This window comes from Rutidosis leptorrhynchoides, unplaced genomic scaffold, assembly GCF_046630445.1.
Source record: "Rutidosis leptorrhynchoides isolate AG116_Rl617_1_P2 unplaced genomic scaffold, CSIRO_AGI_Rlap_v1 contig123, whole genome shotgun sequence".
Classification (NCBI taxonomy): Eukaryota; Viridiplantae; Streptophyta; class Magnoliopsida; order Asterales; family Asteraceae; genus Rutidosis; species Rutidosis leptorrhynchoides.
In genome coordinates this window covers 64,093-88,795 of record NW_027266378.1, presented here as the reverse complement: position 1 = coordinate 88,795, position 24,703 = coordinate 64,093, and the positions used below count along the sequence as shown (strand labels likewise).

Here is a 24,703-nt window from a genome sequence, read left to right as displayed (position 1 = left end):
CAATCTAATTATAATTATTAGCAAACACAGAATTGAAAATTACGAGTGAAATTTATCAAAATTAATCTTCCCAGCCCAATAATAATGTTGCCAAATTATGTTCATTTCATATCCCCGAGTACTGTATTGAACAAAACCACGTGTCCTTTATGGCAACTTGGCTGCTATCCTCATCACCGTCCCCTCACTTCTTTTTTATTGTTGTCGCATGGACTGTTCACCTCTTTTGCTGATATTTTCTTTAGGACTACATAATTCGGGTAGTTATTCCGTATTGTTGGAAGACTGATCATATGATTTTATAATAAAATGTATTTTGGATAATTACTTGGCTAATAGTCTTTAGTTATTGTTTTTTTGTTTTTTTGGAAAGTCTGTAGTTATTGTTAATACCATTGGTTATTATGATGTTTATATACCAATATGATTATACAAAATAGATAATTTAACTTTAAAAAAAAAAACAAAGGAAAATAATTATATAAAATATTTCTTCAATTATTTTAGAAATGGAAACTTCAAGGACTATAGTACGTATTTCACTCTTCAACGTATATTTAATTTTTTCACTAGCTAGATAATTTTTTCTGTTATAAAAAGATCATGCCCATCTCCACGAAATTATACCAATTATGTAAGAGTCCGATCGAGTACTTAAATCATTGGTTAATACCTTGACTGAATACACCTCATTACTTAATTAAAATTAGGTGATTTAGTAAATAATAAATCCTCTTCTCTATATATATTTACATCTTACTTATTTTCTCCATCGCCAACCCCAATCAAACTCATTAGCAATAAAAAACAAACCTCTCTCCCTCTCTCTCTCTAATAGATGGAAACCTCACAAAACGACGATATAAACCGTCCCTTGCTAGAATCACACCATTCGAACTCGAAGACTACGAACAGTAATAGTATAATTATTACTACTGCCGCCGGCCATGATGAATCAAGTGGAGAGCTTGAAAATATACTATCAGATTATAGTTTATCATTCTTCGAACGAACGAAGCATGCCACGTGGATCGAGTCGAAGCTCCTTTTTCATTTAGCTGCTCCGGCCGTCGTAGTTTACGCCATCAACTACTTGATGTCTATGTCCACTCAGATTATGTCCGGCCACCTTGGAAACCTTGAACTCGCCGCCGCCTCACTCGGAAACAATGGTATCCAAGTTTTCGCCTATGGTCTCATGGTATGTCATCAATAATTAATGAATAAATTACATATTTAGAAATGTTTTTCATTTCAATTCTTACGAATGTAAATTATTATTACGTTATTCTTTTTTCCTTTAATTTCCTGTTTTATACTGTATTGTTCATCCAATTACGCACAAACATTAAATTTCAAACGGTCAAATATTTATATGATATTAGTAAAAGTAACTTTCGTACTGAATTTGATTTGGGTCTATTAATCACACTTTTATAATTGAAAATGTTTTCCTTCCCAAGTGCAAAGTGTCAATATCGACTAATCACATAATGTTACGTGACACGGTCAAAATATTGTATCTCATATATATCAACTGATTAACTAAATAACTTACGAATTTATTAATTTCATAATCCTACAATTGTAATAATATAATTAATGGATGCAGTTGGGCATGGGAAGTGCAGTGGAGACACTATGTGGACAAGCATATGGAGCAAACAAATACGAAATGCTAGGAATTTATCTCCAAAGATCAACAATCCTCCTAACGATCACCGGAATCGGACTCACACTAATCTACATTTTCTGCGAACCAATTCTACTATTCCTCGGAGAATCGCCGGAAATCGCATCGGCGGCTTCTCTTTTCGTCTACGGCCTCATCCCCCAAATATTTGCCTACGCCATAAACTTCCCGATCCAAAAATTCCTACAGTCTCAAAGCATTGTAGCTCCCAGTGCTTACATTTCCGCAGCAACGCTAGTGGTCCACCTGGCGCTGAGCTGGCTGGCGGTGTACAAATTTGGGCTTGGATTATTGGGCGCATCATTGGTTCTGAGCGTGTCTTGGTGGATTGTGGTGGTAGCTCAGTTTGTGTACATTGTCAAGAGTGACACGTGTAAGTTGACGTGGAGAGGGTTTAGCGTTGAGGCGTTTTCTGGTTTGGGAGGATTTGTCAAGTTGTCTGCTTCGTCAGCAGTGATGCTGTGCTTAGAGACGTGGTACTTTCAGATTCTTGTTCTCTTAGCCGGCTTGCTTGAAAATCCTGAATTGGCTTTGGATTCTCTATCAATCTGGTCAGTGCAATAATTGATTGATTTTTTATTTACCAATTTTATTTTCTCCAAAAATCCAATTTTCATTTAATTAATTTTCTTTTAACATACCATTGTGTAATTATTTTTACATGGATTAAAAATATATTTTATTTTCTCTTTGTTTAATGTTTAACTTTGTTGTTTGCAGTATGACAATATCCGGATGGGTGTTCATGGTCGCTGTTGGATTCAACGCAGCCGCAAGGTCAATACTCTTTGTATATACTATCTATAAAAATTTACATTAAAAAATTTATATTTATTTTAAGACGAATTAATTTTCTCCATCCATTTTTATAAAGTTAATTATATCAATAAATTAATCACTAATACAAAAGGTGTATTAATTAATCAACAGCGTGAGAGTAAGCAATGAGCTTGGAGCAGGAAATCCAAAGTCTGCATCATTCTCTGTAATTGCCGTTACATCATATTCGTTTATCATCTCCTTCATCGCCGCCGTTATTATTATAACGCTTCGCAACGTCGTAAGCTATGCATTCACTGACGGTGAAGTTGTAGCCGCCGCTGTCTCTGATCTTTGTCCTCTTTTAGCCCTCACTCTCATTCTTAACGGAATCCAACCTGTTTTATCTGGTAATTTTATTAATTAAGAAACGTCCGTTAAGATGTCAAATTAAGTAGTTTATCATAATTAATCACGACTAATATATACCGAAATGAATTTCATGTTGAAAGGTGTCGCTGTCGGGTGTGGATGGCAAACATTTGTGGCTTATGTTAATGTTGGATGTTACTATGTGTTTGGAGTTCCATTGGGTGCTCTCTTTGGATTTTACTTCAAAATGGGTGCCAAGGTAATAATATTTATATATTTTTTGTTGATTTTGAAATAAATTAATTGAAATACTTAATGTAAGTATTATTATTTAACTATATATAGTACTAGTATTCGATCATTTGGTTAAATAATTAATACTATTATCTCCGAATCATAATACATAATATTTTTCATTTTTAGTTTCATTCATATATATATATTTAATCAATAATTTTTATCAGACACATATTAATATAGATGAATTTAAAAATAAAAAATATCATGTATTTTAAAACGGAAGTAAATGTTAACTTGTGCAATATTTAATTAAGAAGTTTTTTTTTGTGATTGCAGGGGATATGGTCAGGGATGATTTGTGGTACACTAATGCAAACTCTTATTTTGATATGGGTTACTTATAGAACAGATTGGAATAAAGAGGTATTTAATTCATCCCTCACCTAATAATTAAACATTAATAAACATTCAGATTTAATTTGCGAAAGAAATGGCTTGAATATATCCAATTCGCTAAAACTTGGATTGAATTGTAGGTGGAAGATGCAGCGAAAAGGCTAGATCATTGGCATGGCACGAAAGAGCCCCTTTTGAACTAAACAAATTGATTATTCCCTTCCAAACCACACTATTCATGTTTTGTAATGGTAATTCGATTCTTTTCGGTTCATATCCGATCAGGTTAACATTTCACAATTTATAGGTTCAAGGTAGAGTTTCAAGCTAGCAGCAAAGTGGGAAATTTTCCTTGATCGAAATGTGAATACGACTATGTTTGTGGTTGCCATATTTTTACCCAGAATAATAACAAGCCCGTCAAAACCCTTAACCATCTTATCATGATATATCATGTAATACTATATGTAATACTAATGAAGTCAGAAAAAAATATGATTAAACCACGAGTCAATACCAATAGCGAGCGGAAAAAGTTTTCATTAAGATGCAAATGTACACAATTTGTAATCAATGAAGGTGAATTATAACAAATTTCAAATTGCTTCCTCTTAAATAGAAAGCTTGATTGACACCATTGACAATGTTAGAGTTCCAAGTGCCTTCAACGTCGACACATCTGGTTTCGCATCTCGTTAATACACATCACAGTCACGTCAGGAATAGTTAACAAAAGAGGAATACAGGGGCCTCCGAACAAGATATAGAAAATATATAGGAAGTTTCAAATGTAAAATATTTACATAAAAACCTTCGAACCATAACTGGAAAGAATAGTGACTTATTTCTTTATAATCCCATCACCTGAATTCTGAAAGACTGAAAATACAAATTTAATGCTTATTGCGTCGATATGTTCGAGTAGTAGAAATTCATGCTCACAGGTCACGATTGCATTACACGCGCTAATCCTAAAAACTAAAAATTACATGTCAGAATCTCGTTAACCCGTAATAAAGATTTTGTACCATAGCGAGTGTATCACAAATCACATATCAGTCACCTCTATGCAGTAGAATGATATAAGTCCTGCGTGTTTTTACTTTCGCGCCAAAATAAAATAACGGAATCCGGATGCGAATTCCTTTTAGTTTCCAGTCGAATTAAAATTTCAAATCCAAATCATTTCACTATAAAATTTCAACATTGGCACTCGTCTTTTCATTTCAAATTTACTCCACACAAGCTCTCTTTTTCTCTCTCTCTCTCTCCAAAAACAAGCAAGCTTCAAAGAAATCTACTGATAATGACGAGAGGAATGGCAACTAAAGCGATCGCTCACAAAAAGCTTGACTCAGAGTAAGTTAGGGTTTGATATTATGCTTTAATCTCATCTTAATTTTCACGAATAGCCATTGCGATTGAGATTAGCCTGGAAATTTGTGATGACGTAGTTCAGCTTAGTGTGCGATTTTCCTTTTTATAAGTTAACATAGAATATGAATGTCGATCATCACTAGATCTCTTCGTTACACCTGATTTGGCGATCTATCTATATATCCGAATCACTGTAATATTATGACTAATCATTTTCGTTTTCTTTGCTTGTGTTGTTATGAAGGATGTTGAAGAAACGCAAGCAAGAGACTGCTAAGCCGACAAGTGAGAAGGCAAGCAAGAAGAGATCTACTGCTGCTAAAACCAAAGATCCTAATGCTCCCAAACGTCCTGCTACTGCTTTCTTCGTCTTCATGTGAGTATATATCATCTCTTCTTTCTATTTTGCACCAAACAGATTTGCTGTAATGTTTTCACTATTACTTGGTGCGATTACTAAGTTTGTTTGCTTATGATTGACTGTAAATAATAGGGAGGAGTTCAGGAAATCATACAAGGAAGAGTTTCCGGATAACAAAGCTGTTTCTGCTGTATGATTCAGTACTTCTTTCTTGCATTCACGAATTTGCTGACAGATTCTCTTCGCTTTTGCTTAATTCTCGGAAATTATCACTTCGAAATGTTGTTGTGCAGCTGTAGTTGTCGAATAGAATCTTAACTTATGTGATAAATGGTGCAGGTTACCAAAGCTGGTGGTGAGAACTGGAAATCACTCTCCGAATCTGTAAGATTCCAGTCCTATAGCTAAACTAATACGATTTTGTAGCACTGGATACTTCATACAAGAACTTTAATATTACTGTAACTGTCAAAATTGTGCTGGTTAAAATGCAAATCATGATTGCTGCTACACTGTTTCTGTTAAATTCCTAATCGGGAGATATTATCACTGTGCAAAACTTCCCTCGTGACTGTGTTTGATTTTTTCTAGGAGAAAGTTGTATACACTGACAAAGCACAGAAGAGGAAGGAAGAGTATCAGAAAGCTGTCGAGGCCTACAACAACAAAGAGGTCATTGTCAATTCAAATTAAGTAAACTTTTTCTTTATTCGCCGAGGATTGCGTGAATTTACTTAAAACTACTTGTTCTCTGTAATATTAGAATGCTGGAGAAGATAACACTGTGGAATCAGCAAAGTCGAGCTCTGAGGAGCACGATGAGGATGGGGATGAGGATGAGGTTAGCTCTTAGGTAATCCACTGTTTTATAAGATATATGCATGTCTGTTAATTTCTGCTCAAAATCGTTATTAATTAATAGTATAATCACTAACATGTACAATTATTTTCCATTGTTGCAGAGCCATGAGAAAGCCTTTCAGAGATGAAGGTGACGTTTTATGGATACAGCTTAATGAAGGTTTTATATTAGTCGTTAGTTTGTCTACTAGGCATTATCCCCTGTTATCCTAGTTTTCATTTCAAAACTAAATATGATTCTGTATGTTAATTGCATTGTAAGTTTTCTGACTGTGGCATATGGTGATTGATATGATTTCTGGAATGGTTTACATTCGTTACGAGTTTCTCTAATATTAGTCTATCCCCGTTGCACTGATTTTCATTTCAAAAAATGGCATATTGATTTCATTCCACAAGTCTAAATAATTTGAAGTTCAGGAAATATGAAACTTGTAGTACAAAATGACATAACACTTGCAGCTAAAAAAGGTTACTGTTATACAAATAGCTTTTAACTACAATGTAGGAACTTTTGCTTTCTCCTGCTGCATGCTTAAAAGCAAATGTGATACAACATGAAGAGGAAAATAGAAAATGAAAATTAAAAAATGGAAGAAAATGAAGCGGTCTTGTATGTTACTTCTTCTTTCCAGCCTTTCCTTCCTTTCTTCGGACAATTTCATCAGCATATTTCACACCTTTACCCTTGTATGGTTCCGGAGGTCTCCATTTCCTAACGGTAGCTGCAAATTGACCAATCTCGCTCTTGTCATATCCACTAACAGTGATTCTGGTGTTATCTTCCACCTTAACCTTTATTCCATCGGGAATTGTCATCCTAACTGGATGAGAGAAACCCAGATTCAGTACCAAATCCTTTCCTTCCAACATCGCACGATATCCGACACCGATAAGTTGAAGCTTCTTCTCGAATCCCTTGGATACTCCCACCACCATGTTATCAGTCAATGTCCTAAAAAATGAGTAAACAGCCATTACTGTAAAAGTTCAAAGTATAGTAATTTCCACTAACGGAAATTGTATTTACCTGAACAATCCATGCATTTGGTTGGCTCTTCTAGTTTCCATAGCTTTCCTGACTCTTAGCACGGACTCCTCCCTTTCGACTTTAACTTCTCTTGGTAAACTTAGTGAAAGCTCTCCTAGAGGGCCCTTTACTTTTATATCCTGACCATCTAATACAAGCGTTACATTTGATGGAACCTCGATTGGCTGCTTCCCGATTCTTGATTCTTTACAAACTATATTGGTTTTCTTCGGAAAGCCAATTCGAGTTACTGGGACACATGAGAGAGTGACATCACTTCTCTTGCCAAAAAATGAGGACCTGAAATCACTGAAATAGAATCGGAATACAAAAAAAAAAAAAAAAGACGTCAAAATCTTATGTAAACCAATGCATTCGTGCATATATGCTTCAAATCAAACTTCCAATCTAGATGTGAGATGCACTTGTGCCGCCATATAACAAGATACTGAAATTACTCTACAATGAGAATATGGAATTAAAGCTATGAACGTACAAGGTAATTCAAGGGCAAGAATAAAATGAATTGGCCAAAGCACACTGTGAAGAAAACTTCTAACTCATGTATGCTACAAATCCAAGAACAATGAAGATCTAACAGCATCTAATCTTTCAAACTGAGACAATGTGAATAATCGGAATTCCTATGGAAGTACTCTGACAATGCCACTAATTTAACGTGACGTTTTCTAAAGATAACGTCTTTAAACTTCTGTAAGATTGATAAGTAGCCAATTTCTCAAAAGACCCAGTATCTATGAGCCTATATCAAATGGTTTGATCAATAATCACTACCCTCAAACAAGTGTTGCGTGCTACTTTACTAATTTCGAAATTCAACAAAACGATACACACACATATACATATATATGTATATATATATAGAGAGAGAGAGAGAGTTTTTAACCTGGTCTGTGTAGGAGAGCTAATAGTAGTAGAAGCCATTTTTGTTGTTAAGAGCTTTTGAACATCAAAGCTTTTCACTGTCTTTCTGTGTTTGTATTGGTTTATGAAGAAGAGAAGAAGTAACAGAGAAGAAGGCTATCCAAAAGTACTGTCCATATCTGGTTTGCGAGAAACCGTTAACTAAAATGACATAATTACCCTCCCTTGTGGACTTGATGTAAGTTTATGTCCCTTTATATATGTTAGCTGTTCGACGCAGAAAGCGGACTCAGCCCATTCTATTAACAGTGATAAGTCCATCACTGTTTCTGTTTTCAAAGCCCATCTATTCACACTGATTGCTTTGATATTGTATAAGCTTTATTTATTTTATTTTATTTATTCCCCTAATTTTCTTTGATGTTTATATTTTAAAAGTATATATAATAATAAAGGTAATGTTATAAAAATTGTAGAAGAATCTTAGAATCCCTTAAAGAAGAATGGAACGTGTACGTATACAGAGTTAATTGTAGTGGGTAGTAGAATACAAATATCAGCTTTAAGATGTTCCTTATGCTCTAGTTATTATTACTATAATTTTTTAATAACGGTGTAAGTGAAAGTCGTGTATAGTATTCGATTCGTTGCGTTGCTATTTGCTAATGATAATGTATAATAATACAAAGTTAATTAATTAATAGTATGCACAAATTATTGGTATTAAATTTATGTCAGATAATTGCTGTTTTATCCGTTTTTTGTTTGATTTGTTTCAGATAATTTTAAATATATATTTATTAAAAATGTCAAAAATTACGTATTTTAAAATTATCTGGATACGATCTAGATACAAAATTAACCCTCCGCAGATTGCAATTTAAAGGCCTAATAAAGGCAAAAGTAGAGACTTTCTTTTCATTTTACTTTAGAAAAGGATTGTGCACAGCTAGTCTAATCTAATTTAATCTCTCATGCATTTAGATGGATTCTTTTTTCACTGGCAACATTATTTGATTTTTTGTCAAAAAAAAAAAAAGCAAAACATTATTTGATTTGATTTGACAAAAAATATAACCATAAGCTAACATATCATTTGGTTTTTTTTTTTTTTTTTTTTTTTTGTCTTTTTGGACGTAAAACATATCATTGGTGTGTAATGTATTGCTATATAGTTGCGTCCTTCTGTCTTTTTTTAGGTCAAATGATATAAATAGGCAATTTGTCACGTGGTAGAGCAGCTTATTCATTAAATAATTTTCCAATATGACAAAGTCGTCAGAGGAGGAAAATTTGTACTGAAATTGATGTTGTTCTACATTCAAATTTTATCCTTTGGGATTGAAACTGGAGTTAAACTTAATTTAATTTTTTTTTAAAAAACCCTAAAAAGTGTCCCTTTTATTTTTTTTCCTAAAAAAAGAAGCCTAAAAAGTGACCAATTTTTTTTTTAATAAAAAGAGCCTTAAAACTTGTGTTTGGCCTAAATATGTTTTAATTTGGTAAGAAAACGCATGAGTAAAGTTCTATGGCCGGTTTGAAGACTAAAATTCACAATTTCAAACCTAAAGTTGGTATGAAATACTAATGAAAACCAATTTTAAACGGATCAATAGAAACATTCCAATATTTTTAATATTCTTTTTTATAATGCCTAATTCAATATGTTAGTTACTCCGTATATATCAATAACATGGAAACCCATTCGCATAAACTCTACTTGACTTGTGCAGGTAGTGTAGATGATGATTTACTTTCCTTTTCATTTCATGTACTAGTACTATATATTTTCTTTTACTTCTAAAATATATACTACAATAATACTCCTTCAATTTCATATTATTTGTCCAAAAATATCATTTCACACAAATCAAGACAATGAATAAATATGTATGTTTTGATTAATTTATTTCTAATAATTAATTTTAGTCTACTCTCACTAAATATTTATGTTATCATTAAAAATTATATAAGAGGAGAGATAATACGATAAAAATTTATATTGACTTTAAATATGAACAAATATTTTGAAATTTTAAAAAAAATATTTTTAGATAAATAATATAGGACGAAGATAGTATGTTAGTAGTTGTGAAACTTGAATGATGTAGTCTTGAAATTTTTTACATTAGAATAATTCATTTTCTTTCCAGGAATCTAAACTTAAATTAAGTAGTCGTATTAATTAATGTCCTCTTGCAGGCAGTCTGCTCCTAGCTCCCACTACTACAGCTACAATTTACAAAGTCATTTTTATTTTATTTTTTTAAAATAATTCGATTTCATTAATTTATAACGATAAAATTCTTAAATAAATTGATTTGGATCATTGGATCGTAGATTTTTCGATAATCGCAAGAGTTCAGATTCAAATCAATATATTGTATCGGATTGAAATACAAAAAATCTTGATCGAAGATTAAATCTTCGCAAGGAAAAACCGGATATAGCGGGAATAAAGTTGGATAAACCGGAAACTGTAATTAAAACTAAAATTACATATAAACCTTCCCTTAGATCTAGATCTATCAATTACAAATCTTCTTTCCAGTCGATCCACCTTCTCGTCCCGATCTATGCTAAGAACAATCTTCGTAAAGCCGTCCCAAAAACCCATATCCGACGCTAAAGTAGATGAAGAACCAAATCTATCTTGAAAGTGGTGCGTCTGGAGGTTGTATGGACCTGGATACTTCGTGAGAAGCCATCCGCGGTCTTGTGACAGATGAAGCCGTCCTCCGGTATGATCTATCGAAGAAGAGACGATATGCATGAAATTTGACATGGAAAATTGAAAATCGATTATATAACATGATAGATCGAAAAGAATAGAGTCTAAAACTTAAAAAAAAAATATTAATTAAAAACACCTCCCCGCCGATTATGACTGTGGTGGGGTTATGAATGCATTTTTTTTTTATTTTTAAAGAGAAGGGAGAGAAAGATGGAGAAGGTGGGGTTATGAATGCATTTTTTTTTTTTTAAAGAGAAGGGAGAGAAAGATGGAGAAGAGAGACTAGTGGATTATTGTCCTGGAAATAAATGTTGTGTGTGTGAGAAAAACATTTAATCATTGACTAGTAATAGAAAAGGTTTACTTTTGGTATTTTGTTTATTTACTAGTCAGTGGATTCGTCCATTAAATGAAAAATTTGTATCTTTAAAAATTAATAATTTAAATATATTATATGAAGAGTTATATAATAATTTTTTTATTAAATATTATTAAACATATATCAAATATTATATTAAAAAATAATTATTTTAATTTTATATTAATTATAACTATTTTGATTTTATTTCAATAGAATTTGCAATTGAATTGGAATTGAATTTGTAATTAGAACAAATTGAAAAAGTCTCTTTATTGTCTATATATATCAATATTAATTATAAGTATTTTGATTTTATTTCAAAATCTACAATTCTATTAGAATTAAAAATTTATTTTATTTGAAAAATAAGATATGTCCGTTTTAATTAAGAATAAGAAAAAAATATAAAAGGATTTTTATTCGGATCAATAGTTTAATAAAAAATTGAAAAAGAATAATGTATTTTTAATTTGATTATGAATAATTATTTTACAATATGCCCATTTGAATAGGAAAAAAAAAAGATGTGCTCGTTTTAATTAGGAATAGGAAAAGAAAATATAATGAATTTTAATTAGGAATATTTGTTAAATAAGAAAATTAGAAAAAATATAATGTATTATAATTTTATTAGAAATTTTTTTTAAATTTATTAAATAAGAAAATTAGAAAAAAATATAGTGTATTATAATTGTATTAGGAATATGTTTTTATTGTGTTTTAATTTTCTAATTAGAATAAAAAAAATAATATTTATTTAAAATTATAACTTGAAACCTAATTAAACTCAAACTTCTAAATTAGGAATATAATTTAATAAAAAAATTAAAAAATGATATATATTATTATTTGATTATAAATAATTTTTTTAACAATATGTCCCGTTTTAATTAGGAATAGAAAAAAAATATATAATGAATTTTAATTAGAAAAAATTATTTAATAAAAAAATTAAAAAAATATAGTATATTATAATTTTATCAGGAATTTTTTAAAAAAATAATGGATAGGAAATTGATTTAGAATAAAATTATTATATTAAAAAAGGTAATTGATAGAATTTTATTAAGAATCATTATGTTTTTATTGTGTTTTAATTTACTAATTAGAAAAGAAAAAAAATTATTGACTTAAAATTATAACTTGAAATCTAATTAAACTCAAAATTCTTATATAAATATGTCAAATTATTATTCGTTAATAAAACGCCGGATAGGATAATAAAATTTATAATTGAGTTTTGAAAAAATGTCTCTATGGTACATAAGATTTCTTGGCTTTAATTGTTGACTGTCTGTGACTCAAAACTTCTATAATAAACTGAACACAGGGAAGAGTTGTATACATCATTCATACCCTTACCGTTTTATGAACTGCGGGTATCGTTCAAAATATGATTTCTACCTCTTTTTATGCCACTTCTGTGTTACTCCATAATCAAGTGTTTGAAAAAATTCTTCAATTATGAAGCTCAGAGCTCTACTGTTTGCTTTTTCTTTGTCTTTACTTGGTGGTGTAGTGCTTTGCAAGACTCCTTCAATTGTCAACATTGGAGCTATCTTTACCTTTGATTCAGTTATCGGTAGAGTTGCAAAGGCAGCAATTGAGCTTGCAATATCTGATGTCAACAAGGACTCCACAATTCTCCATGGAACTAAACTGAGGTTGATGATGGAAGATTCTAATTGTAGTGTCTTCCTCGGTTCTGTTCATGGTTAGTAAACCCTCATTCTCTTCTAATAATAACATAAGATGCTGGTTTGATGGGCTCTTCTTTGGTTCCATTTCTTATTTTTCACTTAGTTGGTCGTGTCTCTTTCAGCTTTTCGGTTAGTTGAGGAGAAGGTAGTGGCCATAGTTGGTCCACAATCATCTTCAATAGCTAGGACACTCTCAGAAATCTCAAATGGTCTCAAACTGCCTCTAATTTCATATGCTGCCACTGATCCCACTCTGTCTTCCCTCCAATTCCCTTTCTTCATTCGAGCTACGCATAGTGACTCCCACCAAATGGCTGCCATCGTCGACCTCATTGACTTCTACGGCTGGAAAGAAGTCATAGCCGTTTACGTAGACGATGACCATGGAAGGAATGGCGTATTTGCTTTAGACGAGAAGCTCACTAACAAAATGTTCAAAGTTTCACATAAATTACCTCTGCCTCCCGATTTTGATCAAAATACTGTCATGGGGTTACTCAATAGATCGAAAATTATCGGTCCACGTGTTTATGTTGTTCATCTGAATCCTGATCCTAGACTTAGAATCTTTGTTGCAGCCAAGAAGCTTCAAATGATGACTTCCAATTATGTCTGGTTTGCAACTGATTGGTTTTCTACTACCTTAGACTCATTTTCTCCGATGAATCAGAGTTTACTCAGTTTGGTCGACGGAGTAGTTGGGATACGACAGCATATTCCGGCCACCGTCAAGAAGAGAGATTTCCTTAGCCGCTGGAGAAGAATACAAAAACAAGGTTTAACAAGTTCTGAGTTGAATATTTACGGATATTATGCTTATGATTCAGTTTGGGCGATAGCATACTCAATAGACAAGTTTATAAGAGAAAATAACAGTTTCAGTTTCTCACTATTAAATATTGTCAGCAAGAAACATGATGGAATAAGTAAAGAGCTTAAAGTTTTCGATGGTGGAGATGATCTACGCAGGATTTTGTTGGAGACCAACTTCACTGGTTTAACTGGCCAAGTTAATTTCAACCAATGCCGTAAAAATATTTTTTACAATGTTATCAATCTTTACGGAAATGCTACACACACTGTTGGTTATTGGTCTAGTTCTTCAGGCCTTTCAGTTTTATCGCCAGAGAATCAGAAAGGGAAACAAAGTAGCTATTCCGTACTAAATCAGAGTCTTCACAAAGTTAAATGGCCTGGTGGAAAGACAGAAAAGCCTCGAGGTTGGGTTATTGGAGACGATGAAAGACCATTAATAATTGGTGTGCCGTATAGAGCAAGTTTTGTCGAATTCGTCACACAAGAGAATAGCAGCCATGCAATTAAAGGATATTGCATTGATGTGTTCCTAGAAGCAAGGAAATTAGTTCCATACGATATTCCTTATATTTTCAAGCCATTTGGGGATGGTCAGTCCAATCCTAGTTACAATCAACTTGTCAGCATGGTTGCAGATGATGTAAGCACATTAAATATGTTAATTATAATGAATTTAAGTTATTTATAATGAATTTAAGTTAACTACGAGGATATAAATATATACTATGTTATCAGGAGTTTGATGCAGCTGTTGGGGATATAGCAATTGTGACGAACAGAACGAGAATGGTGGACTTTACTCAGCCATTTGCAGCAACTGGTCTTGTAATTATTGCTCCATTGAAAAACACAAAGTCTAATGCTTGGGTGTTTCTAAAACCATTTGAAACTGGAATGTGGTGTGCTACTGCTTCAGCTTTTGTCATGATTGGTCTCGTTATTTGGATTCTTGAACATCGAGTTAATGATGATTTTCGTGGTCCTCCTAAAAGACAACTCATAACCATCTTCTTGTAAGTCGTCATCTAGAATATATCCACTCCATTATTGCTTTAATTGATTGCTTCATCTTTTTATCTCTAAACATATTGATTCCTTTTTTATTTTTCAGGTTCACCTTCTCAACTCTGTTTAAGAAAAATCGTGAGAAAATCTTTAATGATATCTTATATTACCTTCGTCCCAAAATGCGTGTATGATCAGATTTATTTGTGTTTTAACAGATGATGAATGATTTTTCCATGTTATTACAGAAGAAGCTCCAATAAGTCCACTTGGGCGGTTAGTGATGATTGTTTGGCTTTTCCTTCTAATGGTGATAACATCAAGTTATACAGCAAACTTGACTTCAATCTTGACAGTCGAGCAGCTTTCTTCCCCAATCACTGGGATTGAAAGCTTGATCTCAAACAATTGGCCTATTGGATACCAAGTTGGCTCATTTGCTTACAGCTACTTGTCGGAAAATCTCGGCATTCATGAGTCACGACTCAAATCCTTACGCTCGCCGGAAGAATACGAAAAAGCGTTACGGCTGGGGCCTAATAATAGAGGAGGTGTAGCAGCCATTGTTGACGAGCTTCTGTACATTGACTTATTTCTTAAGTATCAGACCGAGTTCGGGATCATCGGACAACCTTTTACCAAGAACGGCTGGGGATTTGTAAGCGATAAAAAATTTTCTTCTAGGCATTTCCTAGCATATACTTAAATGGCATTCTGATTTTTCCTTCACTGCAATGAAACAGGCATTTAAAAGAGGATCGCCATTGGCTATTGACATGTCAACTGCAATCTTAAAACTTTCTGAAAGCAGAAAACTCGAGGAAATCAATAATAAGTGGTTTTGTGGCGCGAGTTGTCGTGGAATCATGAAGTTGGAGACGAACCAACTCCATATATACAGTTTCTGGGGCCTGTATCTATTATCTGGAGGTTTTGCTCTACTTGCTCTTCTTCTGTTTCTAATTAGAAGTGTTCGTCAATATGTTCGTTACAAGAAGAAGCAGATTATAACCAATGCTTCTTCTGTTTCGTCATCGAACACTCGCTGTTCCCAAGTCATTTTTAATTTTTTCGACTTCGTTGATGAGAAGGAAGAAGCAATTAAAAAACTTTTTAAGCAGTCTGAGAATAGTCAGACTCAGGCAAGCACATCAAATTGATGGGGGACCAATATCAAGTTTTTAGCTATGTCTGTGTATAAAAATATTGACTGCTGTAAAATGAGGCTGTCAGTTTACCCTCATTTACTGGATACAACTCCTTTTTCACCTGTAAATTAGCATTCTCAGTTTGCAATCCAAATTCTTGGGAACGAAACGCTGTCTAGGTAGGAAGTAGGAACCCTGGCAACACACGAGTGTATCAAATCTAGACGGGAAGCAAGTAGCTTGGCCTCCAAGAAAAGTAAGTCTGTGCCCAGTAAAAAACTTTGTACTGTATTTTCATTTAGCACTTATGAAATCTAATCGAATGATTAAAGACAATTAAAGAATAGTCAAGTGATTTGGAGAATTAAACAACAACTACTCCGTCTTCTTTTGAGAGGTCGATTCTATTCCATTTCCTTCGTAGGGCAATCGTCAAGAGTGAGCTAGCTTGGCAGAATAAACCGCAAATTAAGCCTATCCACAGACCCTGCAACATTGTATAGCACAACAACAAGAAACAAATTCATAAACTCCAATTCAAGTGGTGGATTGGTGATTGTTTGAAACTTAGCTTGAGGAAGAAGAAATCAATTCATAAAGACTAATAATTCACCTTGACATATAGTTTTACTACAAATGCGAGAGGGGATAGCAATTGGCAAGCCTATCAGATAAAACGTTCCCAAGTTAACAAACACAGCCAAGTGCTGCCAACCACAGCCTCTTGCCACACCTGCAGCATTTAGATATTGACAACTTTTATCAAATTAAGAACAAAATTTGATTTTTTATCCCACTCGAATATGATGATTTAATATCATGACATGGATAATCGGATTCGTACCCGATAAGACGCCTTGCACAGAATCGAATATTATGGAGACGGCAAGGAATGGTGTCATTGATGCAAATGCTTTTTATGATATGAACATCATCACTAAAGAATCCGGCCCAGATGTTATGGCCAATTCCCAGAGCCAAAACGACGGCGAGAGCTAGAAGCACAGAGAGCATTAAGGACACCAACATGGCACCCTTAGCTTTGCCTGGATTCTCAGCTCCTAACTCATTTGACACTCTTGTGCTGAATATATAAGAGTTCTTAAACATTAGACTAACTTCTACAGAAGCATATAATCTATTTAGTGAATAATACAAGAACTAACCTTGCAGCAGCACTCAGACCATATGCAATCATGTATGCTACCAGTTCTGTCTGTGTACTGGGGATACAAACAAACACTCAAATAGTGATTTGTAAGTTTTCGACATTAATTATACCGGAAAGTAATTTCCCATATGCCGAAAAGAGAGAACACATACCACATCGACATCACTGAAGTGGTTATTTCTGCATTTGGCATCCTTCTAAGAACACGAGAATCTGAAAAGCCCAGTACTCCAAACAAACATGACAAAATGGAAAAATACATAGTAAAATTCCTTGATGGTGATGGCGTAAACAGAAACTCTCTCAATGTATTCCATAGAGAAGAAAGGTACCTGAGATTAGAATAGTCTGAAAGCAGAGAAAGAGAAGACTTCTTCTTTCTATGCTCTCTGTCTGTTCGTTAAAAGCCGTTAGGATTTACGAATGATTTGGGGAAAATTAAATTAATCAGCAGAGCAGTAGTACTAAACCTAACTAATCGGTATTTAACTACTGTAAGGTAATTAGCAAAACTGAAAATCCATAAAATCTTTAACAAGCCCATATCTTCACTTAGGCCCAATAGTTTGACAATATGTCATTTGCCGTTGACCGGGTCCTCATACTGATACGATTGACAATATGGTTGTTTTTTTTTTGGTTCGACATGAAAAAACCAATTCCGAACTCCCAAAAATGGAACCGATCCATTATCCTTTCTTTTTAACTGCACGATCTCTTAAACTCAAACCTCCCCAAAACCCCCTCCTTTTTCGGAATTCTCACCACCAAATCCAATACCATAATCGGATACCAAATTCAATTCTTAATCTCTGCAAATTCAACAGCTTAATCTAAAAGGGTAGGTCTCTAATCTTCTTCTTCGATGTTAGTTAGTTTGAACTCGAATTCAACAGCATAAGTAGTTTTGAATCATCAGGGGTCTGTAGTCGAGGCTGTATATGTTAACTGAAAAATGATCGATTTGTTTTGAGTTAGTTGTTTTATGCCAATGTACTTTGTCTCATCGAGATTACTGAATGCTTACAAAAAAGCCACCAGGAGCAGCTCAACCTCTCTTGATTCATTGAAAAAAATGAGCTTCCATTCATTGAAAATGAAATTCTCATGTAGTCTTGATTTCGGTTTAAGCGTCCCTATTACAAGCACTCTCACTTTCGGTCTATATTGTTCTTAATTTCATACTAATATTTATAATGCGTTACTCTTTTTCCCTGTTCTCATTATTATAATTATCTTAATTTCGCAGATATTTATTGGTTTGTTGACGATCGAAGATGGTATATTGTGACTTCTGTTGTATGAATGTCTCCGGGGATCGCCCATATGATAGTCATTTGTGAGTATAGTTGTCTATTCGTTGATTGGTAAAAAATGCCATTTTATTATTGGTAAAAGATGCCATTTTTTATTTTTAATTTTGCATTCCCATCTCTTATCTATTTATTCATTTTTATTTTGGGAAGATGTTGTAACTTCTGTGGGAAAGTGTTGGAGGATAACAATTTTTCATCCGAAACAACATTTGTTAAAAACGCCGCTGGGCAGGTACCCTTTTTGGCTTCATCATTGTTTTCTCTGAAGTTTTTTATGCACTTTGCAAGGTTGTTAGTGAAATCTCCTGTAAAAAACCTGTATGACTTGAAATCACATTAAATAGTTTACACTTGAAATCACATGTTAGTTTATAAGTATCCATTCTTTTCTTTAACCATGGGCCTAGCAGTCTTCTGTCCATGAAATTGAAATAGTTACACCTTGACTAGTGCTACATTTGGACTTTTTGGGGCGGGATATTGAGCCAAATTGCACTATTATTTGAGACATTACTGTGCAAAATTCTGAAGTGCGATCAATATGAATTGTGTATGTGCTGTGTTGATTCTTTAATAGCTTCCGTAAAACGGTTGGCTGCAGGTGATATTACCAAGTAGCCTAGAGAGTCATTCCATATCATAATTACGTTGGATTTTAGTCTCTAATGTATTTATCCTACATACATCAAGTTTATTTTTAGAGCTTCTTTGGGGTTACCAAATTTCCATTCTTCTATTCTTTTTTATTTTTCCCCATTGATTCCTCAGTCCTCACCCTTCCCCTACTCCGCATGTTCACTATTACCCCCACTCTTCAATTTGCAGAGCAAGATGGCTGGAAATTATGTAAGGATGCAAAGTGATATTGGCGCTTCTCGTGAAAGGACTCTGGCCAAAGGTATGCTTTACAGTTATATATGGAGGGATATTTCACCTTCACTTGCGGCTATTGATGCATATAGCTATAAAAGGTTCAGCCAGTTGTTTCCTTTGCTGGCATAATACCTCCTATCATCATTATTTTGTAGCTAATGTAAATCTGATTCCCCAAGATGAGAGCTTGTGTTTACAGTCAAGGCTTGCCCTCGCCAAGGCTCTATATTTGGTGGAATAAAAATTATTTTAGTTTTTCTACTGTTTTGGTTTCCAGCACGTGATGATATGAAATTTCTAAAGGACGGTTTACAACTAGACGACTCTAATGAAGTACTTAATGTTGCTTATGCCTTTTACACGGTATGTTTTCTTACATTTGGGCTTGTCATTGTAGCATTAATTTATTCTTTAATTTATCTTATCTATGAATCTGTCGTGTGAAGGTTGCATTGGAGCGCAATTTTACCAGGGGGCGAAGAGTAGACAAAGTACAAGCTGCATGTCTTTACCTTGCTTGTCGGTAAGAAACTCTTATTCTAGTTATTTTTTATTTCATACTTCAGGGAAACATTTTATTACTATTTTCTAAACTTTTGAAGCCAATATGTTACCACTTGAGTGATACTGATGTCTCTCTACTTTGAAGAGATCAATGTTTTCTCCATTGTGTTCTAACATTTTCTGAGTGTTTTGTCTTCAATCTTATGCTATAGATTCTCTTTGGTTCATTGTTTTCCATGGTTCCCATTGTTGGTGCGTCATGGATATACTTAGTTTACCTGAGTACATTATATTCCTTCATGGTGCTTAATCTTTTAGGTGTAGCTTGCTTTGCTATTCACTTTCATAATTCTTGACTTCTCAATGTCTTCTAGGATGTGTTATTCAATTTGTGATATTTTTGGTACTGCTGTTAAATCATTCTAATTTGTAGGGATTTGAAGAAGCCATTTCTTCTTATTGATTTTTCAAGTTACTTGAGAATGAGTGTGTAAGTAAATAATTTATTTCTTTCTTTCTTTTCTTTTATTTCTTTTCTTAGAGGTTCTGAAGTTGTGGGTATCTATTGCTTTATCGCATTATTTGCAGTTATGAGCTCGGCGCTGTATATTTGCAGCTTTGTGAAGTGTTATACATTGCAAATCCAGAGGATTTTCATAAACTAGTTGATCCTTCTATTTTCTTATACAAATTTATGAGGAGTAAGTTTCTTAAGCTGATCCGAAATTATCGTAGTGGTGTGCTTTTGCTGTTTTGGATGTTTGAATATTTTTTGGCAAACTGAGATTTAAGAATATCTTTAGTGGGATATGTAGACTGTGGTAAGGTTGTGTCTGCTTTGCTACTATCCTTTGAAGGTTGTTTCAACAGCAAATTGAATTTACTTTTACTTATATTGTAGCCCGGCATCTTTAGGCTGCTAGTTTAACAATACTGTGGGTGTTGGGGAATTCGAATGCTGTATCTTCCCTGCCAGTGCTTCGTGTCTGCTTTCCTTTTGGGATAATTATTCAACGTGTTTTGCAGGTCTGATCCCTGGAGAGAATCTTGAGGTTTTAAAAACTGCCCGGGATATTATTGCTAGTATGAAGCGCGATTGGATGCAGGTAATTTCTTTTCTGCTATACTTTTTGTAGTTGGTAAGCTCAATTCTATAAACTATCATTCCAAATATAAGACTAAAGTAGGTGTTTGCAGACAGGAAGAAAACCAAGTGGACTATGTGGTGCAGCACTCTATATATCAGCTCTTACGCATGGTATTAAGTGCTCAAAGATGGACATTGTAAGCGTACTACCCATTCTTGTTCTGTTCTGCAGTCGTCTGATTTGGTGATGTTAAAGTCTGAAAAGTATATTTTTATTTTGGAAAAAAGTAAAGGGGACTTGTTTACTTACAGAATGCTACCGCCTTTTCAAAATGTGTTTCCGCCTTGTGAATTTCCAATGTCAAAGTTAAGAGACTGAGAAAGCTATAAAGAAGTATTTTCCTAGTATTTAGCAATGTAATATATATACATATATATTTTTGTAAATCGATGAAACTTATAGTTAGAATCCTAGGAAAGAATATGACTGATGTAGGTGGCATATTATGACCTTAGGGTAGACATGGAAGTGGGTTTTTCTTAAGACATTGCCAAGACCTAACTCTTTATTACTTTTGATACTGGAAATAAAAAGGTTGATATTCTAGTTGAAGTTCATATTTTTGTTACCTCAGTGGTCACGTGGAATAGATGTTACTTGAGTCTGCTATGTCATTTTTTCGTTCGTGGTTAAACATATCATATGCCCCTATCTTCTTGATATTGGAACTTTGCTTGTTTATTCCAGATGAATCATATTTTCTTTCAAAATTTTTTGTTACTTTTACTTTTAAAATCAATCATTTCAGAGAAGAAGAGATAAAGTGTTTAATATCTTACCGATTGAAGTTATTTCAAAATGCTTAGTCTTATACTAAGGGTTGAGTCATGAGACTATTCTGACCTCTTCATCATGCTTTTCTTCTGGAATTTTGTTTTCTGCAACCATTTATTTCTGAGTTATTCGTGATTACAATCCAGAATTCATATTACATTCCCTTTTCTTTCAATTTCTTTATCATCATTGTGTGTTAACATTCAACAGGTAAAGGTCGTGCATGTATGCGAGGCAACATTGACAAAAAGATTAATTGAATTTGAGAATACAGAGTCTGGAAGCTTATCGGTATGTATTGTAAACATAGCTTTCGCTTATGCATGCAAAGCATCAGTATAAATGAATTTGTAAGCACAGTAGAAGATTTTAAATATTTTCCAAATGTTGGTTGGTCAATAGCATTCTGGATCTACTACCCAAAAACATAGGATATCTGACTCTTTTTTTTTCGGTTTTGAAGAACATTCGAGATTTGCCATTTTTACTGTTCAGTCTAGAAATTTCTTCTGTTTATGATTTCTTTCTCTTTGCCTTGCCTTGATGTGCAAGTTTACGAGCATGAATCTAAATTTATTATTGCAGGCATCTTGCTGACTCTGTAGATTCTTTTGTGACGTATGTTTTTGTTCCAGGCGTTTACTGATTTCTGAAACCGTTAAATGCCTAAAATTTTAATGATGTCTCTTTTGGAATAGATTGAGGAGTTCAAGGAGAAGGTGAGAGAATTTCAAATTTCTTCTTCTGGTAAACAACCAAATAATGCATCGGGCATAAAGATGCTTTGCAAACATAAAGACAGTGAGAAACCTTTTGCCTATGGACTTTGCAGAAGTTGTTATGATGATGTGAGCTTCTGGTTTATACCTTTCTTTTTTCACCTTTCATCATGCTATGAATGAAGATTGCTTAACAATTTAACTTTGTTGTTTATGTTCTTCTAATGGCTGAGCAGTTCATGATGATTTCTGGAGGAACAGAGGGAGGATTAGATCCTCCAGCTTTCCAGATTGCTGAGAGAGAGAGAAAAGCAAAAGCATCTAGTGAAGGAAACGGAAATGAAAATTCTGATCTTGGAATTTGTCAAATGGTAAAGAACAATTAGCAAGCAGATATAAGTTACTTTATTAACTCTATTTTATCTTAACTGTTTTCCTTCCTCTGATAGTCTAAAGAAGAGATGAAGAAGTCATCAGTCAGCAGATTTGAAAAGTCAGACTTTGCAGAGCCTGAAAGCATTGGTAAAGATACAAACACACATACACACTATGTAATTTTTGTTTTTATTGTAAATGGGATCACACATTCTTGTAATATTTTCTTCAGGTACTGGAAACGAGAAGGTTAGCTTCAATGATGATACCTGTGAAAAATTACCAACCGTTGACAATAGTACCGGCTCCATGGACGAATCAGACTGCTTCTCTGACATTGATGATGATGAGGTGTGTATGCTAGTTAAAGCTTTCATTTTTAAATGCATATAACATTATTTACTTTAAGCTGAGCTGACATAGCATATTGATTTGTTTGATTATTAACTCATTAGCTGACATAGTCATTGCACAGGTCGACTGCTATCTTCATACAGAGGAGGAAAAAGGTCTAAAAAAAATCATCTGGGAGAGCATGAACCGAGAGTATCTTGAGGTCTTACAAACTTTTCTAAATGCAAATTATGTTCATGTTTAATTTTTTGAATCTCTCTAAACAAATGTTATGTATTCTCAAGTGTACCTAAACTATAGCTACAATACAGATGGGCTGTATTAATTATTTTATATTCCTCCAGGAACAAGCTGCAAAAGAAGCAGCTATAGAAGCTGCTAAGGCTGCTTTAGAGGTCAATTTCGAAGGCACTCCAGAGGAATTGCAAGCTGCACAGGAACTTGTTGCAGCAACAGCCGCTGCTGTTGCAAAATCTAAAAAGGTTTCCCTTTTTGTTTAGATATGCATCTAGTCCCTATATTGCTTTGCTGTTCCATGTAGTTGCAGTATATATAATGACTTTAATATCTCTGTTTAGCTTATTTTTTTACATCAATATCGTTTCCCTTAACTCTCTGTTTCCTTATTCGTGTCTGTAGGAAAAACAGCAAAAACGAGCAGCAGATGCTAAAAATGCTACTCCTGCTCAAAGTGCTGCGGAAGCCACCCGTCAAATGTTGACTAAGAAGGTAAAAAATCTCCAAAACTAAATGCAATTACTGTTCCTAAGCTAAAGAATTTGAATTATTAAATGCGATTCTTCTCTTAACGCAAGCTCTTTGCACATGTTAGTTAGTTGGATGTATATATGTGCATATTTGAACTGGTTTCTACTTGTAGATACTATTATGAATCTCATTGCTGATGTGCCTTTTTAACTAGTTTTTTCCTTCCTGTTTTGCAGAGATTAAGCAAAAAAATCAATTATGATATGCTGGACAAACTTTTTGATGAATCTGTAAGTCTGTCTGTATTTCCAAGTTTCAACCGATCGTCTCTATTTTTCTTGAAATTTAGTTGTAACAATGTCGTCATTCTGAAAGATAGCTTGCTGGTTCTATTTTAATTTATTTATTTTTGTTTCCTTTTCCGACAGGAGCCGCCGGAGAAAGCCAAGAAACAACGGACCGATGAAAATGATAACGACAATTACAACGCCATGGGCAAAAAGGAGAACAAGTTGGACGAAAATGGTGAATTGGGACAAGAAGACGATGATGAGGAGAAAGGGGATGCACAAGAAGAAGATAATGATTATGATAATTTCGAACAAGGCTATGAAGAAGAAGAATATTACGAAGAGTACTGAGTAAATGACATTCAAGAACGTTACAAGCTAATGCTGTACAATCAATTTTTATTGAATCAAATATATCAATCAATTTGATCATTTTTCATGTTATGTAAATGTCAGTCCTGAACAAACTTTGGCTCAAAATTCGGTTCTAAGTCTGGAATAGGTTCATGGACGAAGTAATAAAAATCGAAACTTAAAGCTTATTCATCGATTGATTCATCAATGGCAAATACCGATCCTTTCATAGTTCTCCAAATTACAAACAAACAATCAATTACTAGTAAAATATTTTTCAAAATTTCAACTGCGAATTTTGTTTGGACATGGATGGATGATTCTTCAATGAGGTTTCTTCACCACCAGAACAGGACATTTTGCATGATGAGCGCAGTAA

At 33.7% G+C, this 24,703-nt stretch overlaps 5 protein-coding genes and 1 pseudogene across 5 annotated transcripts; 4 read left to right on the top strand and 2 right to left on the bottom strand.

Moving 5' to 3' along the window:
• The first annotated feature begins 952 nt into the window (after positions 1-952).
• LOC139881179 (protein DETOXIFICATION 40-like) lies at positions 953-3,663 on the top strand. The gene is made up of 7 exons (XM_071865695.1): positions 953-1,201; positions 1,613-2,244; positions 2,414-2,470; positions 2,624-2,862; positions 2,965-3,083; positions 3,401-3,487; positions 3,601-3,663. Exons 1-7 carry the CDS (start codon positions 1,097-1,099, stop codon positions 3,661-3,663), a joined length of 1,302 nt encoding a protein of 433 aa, XP_071721796.1. The 5' UTR covers positions 953-1,096.
• Positions 3,664-4,766: 1,103 nt separating this feature from the next.
• Positions 4,767-6,639, top strand: LOC139881184 (high mobility group B protein 3-like). Its single transcript, XM_071865700.1, has 7 exons — positions 4,767-4,819; positions 5,082-5,213; positions 5,331-5,388; positions 5,538-5,582; positions 5,790-5,870; positions 5,962-6,039; positions 6,568-6,639. Exons 1-7 carry the CDS (start codon positions 4,767-4,769, stop codon positions 6,637-6,639), a joined length of 519 nt encoding a protein of 172 aa, XP_071721801.1.
• Positions 6,640-6,677: 38 nt separating this feature from the next.
• On the bottom strand, positions 6,678-8,034 carry LOC139881178 (large ribosomal subunit protein uL6c-like). The gene is made up of 3 exons (XM_071865694.1): positions 7,997-8,034; positions 7,090-7,398; positions 6,678-7,014 (listed from the first exon to the last, which is right to left on the bottom strand). Exons 1-3 carry the CDS (start codon positions 8,032-8,034, stop codon positions 6,678-6,680), a joined length of 684 nt encoding a protein of 227 aa, XP_071721795.1.
• Positions 8,035-12,533: 4,499 nt separating this feature from the next.
• Positions 12,534-15,750, top strand: LOC139881183 (glutamate receptor 3.7-like). The gene is made up of 6 exons (XM_071865699.1): positions 12,534-12,783; positions 12,892-14,225; positions 14,321-14,598; positions 14,697-14,728; positions 14,839-15,248; positions 15,334-15,750. Exons 1-6 carry the CDS (start codon positions 12,534-12,536, stop codon positions 15,748-15,750), a joined length of 2,721 nt encoding a protein of 906 aa, XP_071721800.1.
• Positions 15,751-16,102: 352 nt separating this feature from the next.
• LOC139881182 (protein DETOXIFICATION 19-like) lies at positions 16,103-17,692 on the bottom strand (annotated as a pseudogene).
• A 494-nt stretch (positions 17,693-18,186) lies between these two features.
• LOC139881181 (transcription factor IIIB 60 kDa subunit) lies at positions 18,187-24,321 on the top strand. The gene is made up of 19 exons (XM_071865698.1): positions 18,187-18,248; positions 18,376-18,457; positions 19,051-19,123; positions 19,376-19,461; positions 19,545-19,621; positions 20,036-20,092; positions 20,191-20,303; positions 20,629-20,708; positions 20,800-20,886; positions 21,735-21,815; positions 22,223-22,372; positions 22,480-22,606; positions 22,721-22,768; positions 22,842-22,969; positions 23,094-23,174; positions 23,317-23,454; positions 23,612-23,701; positions 23,917-23,970; positions 24,109-24,321. Exons 1-19 carry the CDS (start codon positions 18,187-18,189, stop codon positions 24,319-24,321), a joined length of 1,827 nt encoding a protein of 608 aa, XP_071721799.1.
• Positions 24,322-24,703: the final 382 nt, after the last annotated feature.

Bases quoted from the DNA above. Each gene is read 5' to 3' on its own strand.
- LOC139881179 (XM_071865695.1), top strand. From the start codon at position 1,097: ATGTCTATGTCCACTCAGATTATGTCCGGCCACCTTGGAAACCTTGAA. The intron at 2,863-2,964 runs GTAATTTTATTA...TCATGTTGAAAG, and splicing joins AATCCAACCTGTTTTATCTG to GTGTCGCTGTCGGGTGTGGA. The intron at 3,488-3,600 runs GTATTTAATTCA...ATTGAATTGTAG, and splicing joins GAACAGATTGGAATAAAGAG to GTGGAAGATGCAGCGAAAAG.
- LOC139881184 (XM_071865700.1), top strand. From the start codon at position 4,767: ATGACGAGAGGAATGGCAACTAAAGCGATCGCTCACAAAAAGCTTGAC. The intron at 5,871-5,961 runs GTCATTGTCAAT...CTGTAATATTAG, and splicing joins AGGCCTACAACAACAAAGAG to AATGCTGGAGAAGATAACAC. The intron at 6,040-6,567 runs GTTAGCTCTTAG...ACTACAATGTAG, and splicing joins AGGATGGGGATGAGGATGAG to GAACTTTTGCTTTCTCCTGC.
- LOC139881178 (XM_071865694.1), bottom strand. From the start codon at position 8,034: ATGGCTTCTACTACTATTAGCTCTCCTACACAGACCAG. The intron at 7,399-7,996 runs GTTAAAAACTCT...ATTCTATTTCAG, and splicing joins AGCTCTCCTACACAGACCAG to TGATTTCAGGTCCTCATTTT. The intron at 7,015-7,089 runs GTAAATACAATT...CTCATTTTTTAG, and splicing joins CAAATGCATGGATTGTTCAG to GACATTGACTGATAACATGG.
- LOC139881183 (XM_071865699.1), top strand. From the start codon at position 12,534: ATGAAGCTCAGAGCTCTACTGTTTGCTTTTTCTTTGTCTTTACTTGGT. The intron at 14,599-14,696 runs GTAAGTCGTCAT...TTTATTTTTCAG, and splicing joins CAACTCATAACCATCTTCTT to GTTCACCTTCTCAACTCTGT. The intron at 14,729-14,838 runs GTGAGAAAATCT...ATGTTATTACAG, and splicing joins AACTCTGTTTAAGAAAAATC to AAGAAGCTCCAATAAGTCCA.
- LOC139881181 (XM_071865698.1), top strand. From the start codon at position 18,187: ATGGTATATTGTGACTTCTGTTGTATGAATGTCTCCGGGGATCGCCCA. The intron at 19,124-19,375 runs GTATGCTTTACA...TTTGGTTTCCAG, and splicing joins TGAAAGGACTCTGGCCAAAG to CACGTGATGATATGAAATTT. The intron at 22,607-22,720 runs GTCAAATGGTAA...AGAAGTCATCAG, and splicing joins AAATTCTGATCTTGGAATTT to TCAGCAGATTTGAAAAGTCA.